Raw genomic sequence first — 11,914 nt, 5'->3', positions numbered from 1 at the left:
CTTGGTTTGAAGGTCAGCTTGGCCATTAATTAACCATGAGGCTTTGGGAATGTTATCTAACCTCTCTGTGCCTGTTTCTTTACCTGGAGAATAGGCATTATAATAGAGCCTACCTGACTGGGCTGCTGTGAGGAATAAATAAGTTAATATAGGCAAATTGTATGCATGATGAGCTCCGGGCATGTTGTGAATGAGCAGTAAATGTTGGTCATTATTACTACTAGTAGTAGAATTACTGCATCAAAAACAATGTCCGTGCTCTACATGAGAGAGGGGAACCAGGATTCCTGTCTCCAAGAGAGAGCAACACAGTTGGGAGACAAACCCACAGGCTGGAGTAAGTCAGATGGCAGAGAGCTGTCAAGAGCAGGAGGAGCTGGCTGAGGTGGCGCACACCTGTACTCCCAGCGGCTCAGGAGGCTGAGGCAGGAGGATCAGGAGTTCAAAGCCAGCCTCAGCAACAGCGAGGTGCTAAGCAACTCAGTGAGACCCTGTCTCTAAATAAAATACAAAATAGGGCTGAGGTTGGGGCTCAGTGGTCGAGTGCTCCTGAGTTCAATCCCTGGTACCAAAAACAAAAACAACAAGAGCAGGAGGAGTTTGGTCAGGAGATTTGGCAGGAAGCTGGACCCTTTGGGGAGAGACCCCAGGGAGAAGAGCCATGTGGAGAGCCCTAACCACAGGAGGAGGTACGTGGACCCCCAGGTTATAGAGAGGGGTGTCCACTGGACACAGAGGGAACTGCCTTGCCTGCTAGGAGGGGACATTGAACATAAGGTCACGCCCTAGACACCAGGCTTCCTGCTCTGTTCCTCTCTGCTCTTGGAGACCATCCCTGCTGCTGAGGTGGTGTGGAGAGCCAAGCATGGCAGGGGCTCCCCCAGGCCCGTCTTTGGGTGCAAAGGGACTCGGGGATCTCAGCTGAGCTCTTCAGCAACTCTGGGCTGACACCGTCAGATGTGGTCTCCCCCCTGGAGGATACTGTGGGTCATTCAGACAGCATCCACACTGGTCTCATCCAAAAGGACACTGTGAGCCTGCATGTGTCTGGGTTTTGTGACAAGAGATCAGAGGGAGGAAGCGGGGTTCTTGGGGAACGCGGCTGGGGACAGAATCTCCAAGTGTGGCTGCATTCCCAAACAGATGCAATTCCCAGAAATCGCGGGCCTCTGCCTCTGTGCAGCCTCCTTCCTCCACTCTGGGCCATAGCCCTGCTCTGTGCTTCCTGCCTGGTCCAGAGGTGGCTTCCTCCAGGAAGTCTTCCAGCCCACAACAGTTGAGTGATGCTCTTCTCTTGTCCTCCCAGCAGTGCCAGGCCACTGAATCCCTTCTGTCTGCAATCCGTCTCTGTCCTGTGAGCCCCCTGGGGTCAGGCTCTGGGTCTTGGTCATCTTTGCCTTTCTGGTTCCTGGTGTTGTGCTTGGCATGGAGTCAGCTTCCGTGACTGAGGAATGAGGAGTAGTGGGGCCAGCACTGAGCAGAGTGAGAGGGGCCAGGGCAGAAGCAGAGGCCCAAGAGCAGCCGACCCCCAGCTTCGTCCCCACCAGCAGGCTCGCCTGGCTGGCAGGCAGGTCCAAGTTCCTGCCTCCTATCTAAAGCACTCAGATGAGGCAGGAGCACCCCTGCTCCCCTCCCAGCCCTCCTTTTCTCCCTGGAGGAGTGGCCACCTGTCAAGCCTCGATGTGAGTGTGCCCAGGGGTGGGACAGGAGAGGAGGAGGACTCTCATGAGCAAGGAGGTCATTTGGAGAGCTCAGGTTACAAAAAGGAGCGAGGGCATTTGGGGGACCAAATGCATGGACAGTGACAATGATAATCATGTTCCTAGGGAAGGAAACATGTCCCTAGGACCTAGGATTGACTTGTCTCAGCAGAGGAGATGTTAAGGTTGCCCTCCGGTGAGGCAGTTCATCCTTAGCCTAATCCAGCCCCAGGGCCTGGGCCCAAGCAGCAAGTGTCTCATCCAGCCTGGAGGGAGGGGTCAGGGGACCCCTGATTCCTACTGCTCAGGCAGATGGCTTGGGGGAGTCATAGAGAGTCATGCTGCCAAGTATGGCTTGCAGATGTCCCCTGAGCCACACGAGGTGGCCAAGTGTTTAGTTAAGAATGATACCATTGGCTGTCAATTGGTAAGTGCATTGGGTGGCTCTGAGCCTCAGAGTCATGATCCTCCCTCCACCCCAGTGCTCCTGACAGCCTGTCCTTGGGGGTCATCCTAATCCCTTGACTTAGCCTTCAGGGCCTCTTGGGCCTCTCCCCCACACTCCTCCAGTCCTGCCTCCTGCCTGAGAAGTGCCTCTGACACCCTCTCCCTTCTTAGGAGCCACACTCCTGCCCCCACCAGACTCCTGTTACATCTCACTCAGACAGAGCATATGGGCGCCGTCAGTGCCCAGCCTGCAGGCATTCCCACTCTCTCCTCCAACGCTCCGCTTGCTGAATTCTTGCCCTGATCCTGCTACTCCCTTGTTCGAAACCTTTGCTGGGTCCCCGCTGCCTGTCAAAATTGCCACAGATCCCTTAACCTGGCTTAATAGGCCCTTTCTGCGGGGGGTCCCCACTGCCAGTCTTCAGGCCCTCTCTGAGGTCCCCAGTACTCTGGGGCTCCCAGCCTGTTCCCCCAACATGGAAAGCCCTCTTTGTCTTTCTCCATCTGCTGAGATCTTGTCCGGCCTTTCAGGCCCTGCACAAACAGAACCCCCCAGCCCAGTCCCAACTGTGTTCCTTCCCTCCTCTGAGCACTCCCAGGAACCAATCCCAGGGTGTCACCTGGAACACAGTTGTCTCAGCTGTTTTCTAGTCCCACAGGGTGCAGAGCATGGCCCTGGGCACAGGAGGGAGGGATAAATGGTGGGAAAGGCAGGTGTGGCTTCTGTCCTGGGAGTGCAGACAGCCCTGGGAGGCTCTGAGAATTAGCCACAGTTCCCTCTAGGGAACATCTGGGTGCTACCTCGCTTGTCTGTGCGTGTTCAGGCAATACAGACCATCACCATACGGGCCTGCGCTGAAGCTTCCACAGCCCAAAGAGAATCAGCTCTTTGCCATTGCAACTCCCACCCTTGCAGGGCTGCAGGCCTTTAGGATGCCCCCAAAGCCATCCATTCACCTGTTCAGCCTAACCCCTGTCCCTGCCCGCCTCAACACCTTCCTAGCTGCTCCCGGGGCAGTAGCATAAGGTCTCCAGATGTCACAGGGGCTGTAGGGATGGAGGGCCTGGCCAGCTGGGATGGAAGAGCATCTGCACTGCCTTCCCCACTCTCCTCCCCACCTGCCCTCTGACAGAGGCAGGGGAGCGGGAAGAAGAGGAAGAGGGAAATTCTCAGGTAAAACGTCCTATCTCTGGTCTCTGTGGGTCCACAAACCCCAGCCCTGCAGGCCTGCAGTCAATCAGAACTAATTTTTTCCCTATTCACCAGCACAAAGCTGGCCCTGACTAGCCACAGCGGGCCCTGGTGGAGGACTGGAGCAGGGGCCTGGGTTAGCTGCAGGACTGAGTGAGCTGAGGTCCCTGGGGAGAATCAGGGGCTGCAGGGGTGGGTTACCTGGGGAATCTGGGCCTTGGATATTTACCAACTGGGATGAAAGCATTTTTAATATTTATTTAAAATCTTTGAACAGCTAATATGGCTGCATCCATGTAGCCTAGTCCTGCCAGCCCTGTCCCAACCACAGTGCCCACACAATCATATCAAATCCAATTTAAAACCACATATTTTATTGATGTTCTTCATCAACAAATGCAGGGCCATGTGCACAAGCGCTATTCAAGTCCCACACCTGGCAACCTCCCCACGGTCACCTCCACTGACCGGTGTTTCAGGAGTTGACCCCCCTGAGGGTCTCTTTTTGTCCTCTCTTGGAATGCCAGGCCCCGTGGTGCTGAGCCCCCAGGAGGTGGCACAGGGCACAGCTGGCTTCCAAGCTGGAGTTCCAGGATGAATGAAATAAGTGATGAAAGAATGAATAAAGGCAGAAGAGAGCCAGGGTGGATTTTCCAGCCTCCCACCATCCCCGCCCCCTGCACCGCCTACGTATGGCCAGAACTGGGAACGCAGATGGCCCTGGTGACTTCTCCTTCAATGAAACCTGGACTCCCCATTAGTCTGCCCTGCCACACCCCTTCCCTCAAAGTGGCCTGCCCTGATGACCACCAAAGATAGCAGAGTGACCATTTGTCAAAGGGTGGGAGTCAGTGTGCAGGGGGCAAGGAGTCCCTGATGGTAGGGATCTCATTGTCCTGTCCACCCCTGTATCACCAGAGCCTGACACTCGGCACATAGTTGGTGCTTGATAAATCCATGTTGGATAAATGTGTGACGGGAACAATGAGTAAAGGCAGAGGGGAGAAGCACGGGCCGTCAACATTAGGACACAGCCCTCTAGGGGGCATGAAGGCGGGGCCTTGGTCAAGTCCTCTGAGCTCTGCTCAAGAATTCAGTGTTGTACAGCAGGGTTGCGTTCCTGTGGCCACCCACCGGACACTGCAGGGTATGGGCTTCAGTCTTCTGCCTGGATGGATATCAGGTTGGCCTTGGGACCCAGTCAAGTGGCAGCACTTGTGTTGCGCCCACTCCCTCATGTGTCCCAGGGGTCTGGTTCTCTGGGTCACAGAACGTGTAGCCGTGCCCCCATCCAGGGCTACTCAGCCGAGCAGGGAAGGTCTGGCAACTGGACCGTCATATTCTGGTCATCCTCATCCCCCAGTCTTCACTCCCCCAGGCTCCTCCCTCAGAGTTGGACATGACCTTCAGGCTTTTCTCTCCCCACAACGTACCTGACCCTAACACCCTTCTGGGTCTCCCTGTCCTCCATGGCCAGCCCTCTAAACTAGAAACATCCTGGTAGTCCTCACCACAGTGGCTGTATTGGGCCTCAAAAGTTTGTATCATGATTTTTCAGCCCTCTCCCCTGCCCACTTTCTCTCCATGAAAGCAAATAGCTCACAGACATCTCTGTAGCTGTGGCCTCTGGGCCCAGCAGTCACAAAGAGACTCTCCGAGTGGGAAGGGATTTCTTGCGAAAAAAATCCCTTGCACAGCATGTCTGACAGAGGCCTTCCTGGACCCCGCTAACCCTAACCCTGACCTCCAATGGCGGAGCTACTGCTTGCCCAGGTATCCATTCCAACATTGGCCATGCCAACATTGAAGCTTTAGCTGCTAGAATGTCCTTTATCCAGAACATAAATGAATGCATTAGCCCCTCCCTCCCCTAAGCATTCTTCCTCTAGGTTCATAAGAGCGCATCCCTCCTCTCTCTCTCTCTCTCTCTCTCTCTCACACACACACACACACACACACACACACACCCTACCCTTCTATTCAGGGATACAGGGCTGCACAGTCACATGCCTTCTTCATTCATTGGGTGGCTCCTCTTTCCCTCTTCTTTCTCTCCCAACATCTGGCAAAACCCCAGGGGCTGGGGGAGGGCCAGGCAGGGAGGCCATTTGGTTGCTGTTTCCAGAGAGAGAGCTTTGAGCCTTGGGTGTGGGCACCAAGCCACTGTGCTCTTCGTCCCCAGAGGGGGTGACACATGCCCACCCCTCCCAACTTCCCTGGCAGTTGGCAGAGGGGACTTGGCTGCCTCTCGCCCATGGTGATTTTAGACATTTGCCAGCTTCCAGGTCTTGGGGAGCCCCGTACCAGCAGCAAGAGTCACTCCCCACCCCCAAGGTGAGGGGGAGTTCCCCGCAGAGTGAAGGCAGGAGAGGTGGTAGAGTGGGGTGCACCAGGCGCAGAGGGGAAGGAGGGCCCCGAGAAGGGGAACAGAAGCAGAGACATCTGGTGAGAAGCCCAGCAGTGCCCGGTGGCAGTTCTTCCTGCCATGGCCCACCAGCTAGCGCTGTCCCTAGGGGTTGAAGATCAGGGGCGGGTGCAAGGACCTTACCAGTTGGAGGTTGCGGTGGATCACGGGTAGAGACAGATGTCATGGTCTTATGTTCAGAGGGAGAGAAATGATGGAGTGTCTGCTATTTGTCCTGCTGCTTAGAGCTCTCGCTTCCGACATTGAACATGGGGACCAGCAGGCCCAGCAGCCACCTCTTTCCGAAGACTTCCTGCAAGTTCTTGCGCCAGGGTCGGGCCCTCACTGCCACCCCCTTCCGAGCCTGGTGGCGGGTCTGCCCCCGGAGGATCAACAGCAGCTGGTGGCAGCAGAAGCCGGCGCAGGCCAGGCCGATGGCAAACCAGAGGTAGAGCATGAGGATGACGAACATTTCAGAACCGAGGACAGCTCCTGCGGGGGAGGGGAGACGACAGAGCCGCTTTACACCCAGGCCACGTATGGAAAAGCGATCGGGCAGGCGCTTTCCGCGGGGAGGGAGCGAGGGAGATTAATGAGACTGCAACTACATTTTGTAGCTCTCGCCGCGCTGCAGCGAGCGACAGGAAGGATGAACTAGTTGCCCCAACTTTTCCTTATGTTGATGGCTCCTGAGGGAAGGGGAGAGAACTGGGCATCTGGGGGGGAGAAGGGAGAACAGCTTGATAAGCTCAGAATGAGAACCCCCAGCTTCCCTGGGCAGTCTAGATGCTCTTACCGCCCCACCCCTCTTTTTCCTTTGAGGGGTAAGCTGAGGGCCCTTTAGGAACGGATGCCCGAAGCTGTCTAGACTGCTCTCTCCCTACAGGGCTGGGAACATTGTCCTGAAAGACTCGGGCAAGTGACAGCATGATGGAAAACAGGACCTAGTCATCAAAGGGGACAAGTCATGAGCTCAGCCCCAAAGGCAGGGAGCAGAGCACGGACTTGGGAGAATAATGCAGTCATTAATAGCAGCAAGAGGACAGTGTGGTCATCTGAACACTCTGCTAAAGCTGTCCAATCCGTCAGAGCTTGCTAAAGCTGGAAGAGGTCCCCAAGGTCATCAGTTTGACCCCCTACAGTGGGGCAACACCTCCCCTCAGGCCCTCTAAACCAAGCACTTTCTATTACTGCTTGTAAACATCCACTTAGTAAGAGATCCCAGTCTTCCCGAGGGTTGGGGGTGGGTGGTCCACACTGGGCTTGGAGCTCCCATCTTGTGGACTCTCACAAGTTTTTGAACCTGTGTTGAGGTTTGTTCCTCTGCAAAATGGACATGATAGTAATGATTCCCAGGGTTGCAGGATTCAAGGAAATGATGTATGAAGGGGTCAGCCTTCTGGTTTACATGCAGCCCAGCACTCCCCTGCTGAAGGTCATTTCACAGAGAAGGTGATTACATCCCAAAAGGGTTCGAGTTTAATTCCTAAGGCCACCAAGCCTTTTCCACCTTTCCAGGACTTGGAATCCTTCCTAGGCTGCAACTTTGCGCAGATATAGTAAAGACACCTACCTTGACCTACCTGGCAGTCAGGATGGTGGGTCCAGTACAGAACTCAAAAGCCCTCCTTAGCCCTTTGCTCCCTAGAAGACAACTTCTTTGCCACCTTCTCCAGGGAGATTTTGGGTAGCAGCTCCAGGGAACACCTGTTCTACCCCTGTACCTCTCCCTCATCTCTCCCCCGCCCTTCTACCAGCTCCCTTGTACAGGTTCACATCTTCCAAGGCCTCTCCAGGCTCTGATTTCCAGACTCCAGAGAATTGGGCTTTTGGTCCTTATCAGGTCTGAACAGTGTTGAACTTGGCAGCCAGGAAGAATGTGGGTCTGATTTGGGTTTTTTCATTAGCAGCCTTTTCTCCCCTCATCCCTTCGAACTTTGATTGCTTTTTTTTTTTTCTTTACAAAGTTGAAGACAAATTGGTCCAGCTTCCCAGGGGATAGAAAGCTCGCTCCAACTGGCATTTAGAGCAGCCCCTCCACTGACATGGTGGCATCAGTGGGGCAGAGCTCACACGGAGCCATGCCATCTCCTGACCCACTTCTCCCTTGTCAGCACAGATGAGCTTGGACAGCCACGTGCAGGAGGGAGCACCCTGGGGGCCCTGACACCCTTTGGGCTTGAGGAATGCTGATGGGCAAAGATGGCCCTCAACTGGGATGGGAGAACATCAGAGCTGTCAAGCTCTGGCCTGCCTTGCATCTCAGCCCCAGGAACGAGCTTGGGCGGGTGGAAGCTGTTTTTCACCGGCTTTTTTTCTGGCACTAAAGCAAGGCATGAGGGAGAAACCTTGCCGCCTTCTCCTGGCCCCATGCAGCAGCTACAAAAGGCTATTCTGGGGACCTGCTTCCTTTCAAAGTGTTTGAAGGTCTCCAGCGTGACTGCTTCAGCTCCTCTCAACTATTTAATAATAGTTCCATTTCTTTTAGAAAATCATAGAGTTTTCCTAAAGGGCCTAAAAGGTCCCATTTTCTGATCTCTCCTATACCTGACTCCCACCAGCCATCTTCACAAACCATCACCCAATATCTTCTTGAATACATTGGGGATAAGATGATGCCTCCCTCCCAAATGGGGCTTATTCATCACGAAACAACAAAAGAGAAGCAGCCCCAGAGAGGCAGTGTGGTCTAGTGGAAAAGGTACAAGCTTTGGAGGCAACGGCTTGGAGTCCAAAGTTGTGTGGTTTTGAAGCAACTTCACCTGGCTGAGTGTTTTGTTCCTAAGCTTTAAAAATGACTTGATAATACCTACCTCACAGACTGTCATGATTGGATGAAATGAGATGTGCCTGGTGGATGACACATAATAGGTGCTCAACAAACATCAGTTCTCTTTCCTCCTTCTGGACTTTCTGGTGGCCCCTATCCACTGACATACTTATCCAAATGCCACAATGCATGCTGGATAGTGTCCTCCTCATTTTCCAGATGAGAATGAGGTTCAGAGGGGTGATGCAACTTGTACTGGTCCCACAAAGTCAAAAGAAACTTAAACTTAACTAGCTAGTCCTCTCTCTCTTTGACATTAGCTGAAGGTTAGCAGCCAACTTCAGTTCAGAAGACCCCTTCCACCTTTAGTTCTCAGGGCCCCCCACTCACAGCATCCTGTGCTTTGATGGCAAATCCAACTCAGGACTGGGGACAGCTCAACTCCTGTTAACCAAGGTGTGCCTTTGACATTCCTGCCCTCCTCTCCTGAGCAGATGAGAGAGGGGTTGCTCTGGGAACTGGGGTAGAAAGGATGAGAAGAAGGAGATGGAACAGGGAAGTGTATGTGGAGTGGGGGAGGAGAGATGTAAGGTCAGCAAAGGAGGAAGACGAGATGGAGAGATGGACACGAGAACCTTAGCCTCCTTTCCTAGTGAGTGAATGGTGGGGAGGTGAAGGATAGTGGGACTCAGCAGCCTGATCAGGGACCTGGGACCCAAGGTGGACACTAACTGGCTCTGTCCTCCCAACAGATCAAAGCAAGAAGCCCTTCTTGCTTTCTCTCCTATCTCCTAAACCTAGCACATATGGACAGGCCTCAAGCCCAGATTTATCTCAAATCAAACCATTTCAAGATCCTCCTTCTGCAATCACCCATTTTTATGGTTGGTGAAACTACTTGGAAAAGGATGTGTAATCAGGTTCTTTGGCTTTCCTCATCTCCCCACCTGTCTGTGCTCACACTCCACCCCCCAACCCGCCCACCTACCCTCCCCCATCCTGGTTATTTCGGTCCTGGCAGCCTCCTTTGGCAGCACAGAAATCCAGAAGGCCCAAGACTCTGAGTTTTGGGCCCAGCTCAGTAACCAGTCCTCCAGGCATTCCCCTGGCTGGGTCCTCTCTGTTTTCACTGCCAATGTCATAGTAGTGCCATGCCTGGGAAGATCTGGGCTGCGGCCACAGAAGTCACTGAAATGATCATTTCCCCCAGAATGGATCAGAATTTTCTTTTCTTTTTTTTTTTTTTTTTGGTACCAGAGATTGAACTCAGAGGCACTTGACCACTGAGCCACATCCCCAGCCCTATTTAGTATTTTATCTAGAGACAGGGTCTCACTGAGTTGCCTAGCGCCTTGCCTCAGTGTTGCTGAGGCTGGCTTTGAACTCACGATCCTCCTGTCTCAGCCTCCTGAGCTGCTAGGATTACAGGCATGCACCACCAAACCTGGCTAATAATACGGCCATCAGATTTGTGGTTACTGCTGCTGGGGACTGAAGTCAGGGCCTTGTGCATGCAAGGCAAACACTCTACCAACTGAGCTATATCCCCAGGCCCCAGAGTGAACAGAATTTTAAAGAATGTCCAACCTAGGCCAATCCAGGTACTTCAAGATAATCTTAAGTTCTTAGTAGAAGTAGTGCCTTGTCACTCCCTGTTCCTGGAAGGTCAGTGTTTGGGAACATGTTCTATTTCCTGTGCTGCTGAGGGAGCCCTGGGCCAGAGATGTCTAGTTAGTTGTAGTGGTAAGACACTGGGCAGGCTACTTAGTCCCACCTAAGTCTTAGTTTTTTCATCTGAGAAATGGAGTTAACACCATACTCACATGCACAAACATATGCGTGTGCACGCTACCAATTATGGGAACCAAATTGGGCAGAGTCACACACCAGGGTGGGCAGGGAGTGGATGGAAATACAGTAGGGGCAAATTTCAAGTCTGCATAAAGTAATAAGAACTGCCACCAGGAGCTGAGTGCCCCAGGGCCTGGCTCCAGGAAGCATTACTTGAGGCATGCCATCCAAACTACAGTCTTTGCCAGGATGCCCAGTGGGGCACAAGTGTGAGGACCCACATACCTGGTTCCTCAGATTCTGCACCAGGCCCAAGCTCTGTAGTGTGGCTATGGAACCATTAAACATGGCTGCATCTCCAACCAGGGTGGCCCTCCTCTGAGCCCACCCACAGGCTGCAGCACAGTCTGGTGGGGCCCACAGAGTAGGCAGGAGGATGGGGCTTAGCTGGTGTCAAGTTCAACCTTATTGTGGTTGTGGAGGGCAAAGTCCCCGAGCAGGACTGGGGTCAGACAGAGAAAGGTGATGAGTGTGTCTGGCACAGAGCAGGTGTACTGCCTGGATGTGACATTCCTGAGCAAGTGGATGGTGTGATGGTGAGGAAGGCGGGAGCCTGTCAGATAACAGCATGCCCAGTTAATTTGAATTTCAGATAGACCCCAGGACATTTTCTTAGTTCTGTCTCGTGCAAAATTGGGGCATAATGATACTAAAAATCATTTATCTGAAAAGTTAATTTAGCTGGGAATACTGTGTTTTATTTGCTAAGTCTGGCATCCCCTGGAGTTGGGGTGAGGAGTCTTATCTGCTGAACTTGCCTGCCAAGGCCCACTCACCGGAGAAGAACTGGCTGATGGAAGTGGGCAGGAGCGTGAGGAAGGCCAGGGGATGGGCGAAAGAGATGGACAGGACAGCAGAGATGTAAGCCACTCCGGCCACCATGGAATAGAGGCAGGCAAGGGAGGTGTAGAGGCAGAACAGGACGAAGTTGCGCATGTTCCTGCTGCCGATGCAGTTGCCGGTGAAGAAACAGTGGTGGTCGTGCCGCAGCGTGACTCGGGCGCACACCCGGCAGAAGTGGGTGCTGGGCGGGGGGCACAGAGCCCTCTTGGACGAGGTACCCTGGCAGGCGTCCAGGTCGTCCGGGGAGTTCTGGATGACCAGGACATAATTGCCCAGGGCGTTGGCGGAGAGAAATAGGAAAAGCGCCCCGTGGAGCAGGGCAGGCGAGAAGAGAGGGGCAGCCGCGGGGTCCTCGCGCATGCTGGGCAGGAAGAGGAAGAGTTGCAGCACGAAGGTCACCAAGGAGATGCACAGAAAATAGGCGGGGGCCACGACGTTGAGCAGCCTCAGGGCCAGCATCCTCGATTACATTCCTAAGGAGCGCGGGATGAGAGAAAGACTGACTTACTGAGGTGGCCAGGGGGCGCCCTTGCGCGCTCCTAGCATCTCCCGTCGGAAGGGCTGCAAGCAAATCTACTCCCCCAACCCCAGTCCCGGGGGGTCATCCTTCTCCATTTCTCTAATCCGGGACCAAGCAAGCCAGAGATCACGAGACCACAGCGGGCTCCTGGGGCCAGGCCCTACCTCGGGGAGGCTGCTCCCTCGAA

The 11,914-nt window shown here is 53.9% G+C and overlaps 1 protein-coding gene across 1 annotated transcript; it reads right to left on the bottom strand.

The window, feature by feature from the left end:
• Positions 1-5,969: 5,969 nt before the first annotated feature.
• Zdhhc22 (zinc finger DHHC-type palmitoyltransferase 22) lies at positions 5,970-11,666 on the bottom strand. The gene is made up of 2 exons (XM_027931459.2): positions 11,141-11,666; positions 5,970-6,235 (listed from the first exon to the last, which is right to left on the bottom strand). Exons 1-2 carry the CDS (start codon positions 11,664-11,666, stop codon positions 5,970-5,972), a joined length of 792 nt encoding a protein of 263 aa, XP_027787260.1.
• Between the last annotated feature and the right edge of the window lie 248 nt (positions 11,667-11,914).

Source organism: Marmota flaviventris, chromosome 2 (genome assembly GCF_047511675.1).
Source record: "Marmota flaviventris isolate mMarFla1 chromosome 2, mMarFla1.hap1, whole genome shotgun sequence".
Taxonomy (NCBI): domain Eukaryota; kingdom Metazoa; phylum Chordata; class Mammalia; order Rodentia; family Sciuridae; genus Marmota; species Marmota flaviventris.
This window is presented reverse-complemented; position numbering and strand designations above follow the sequence as displayed.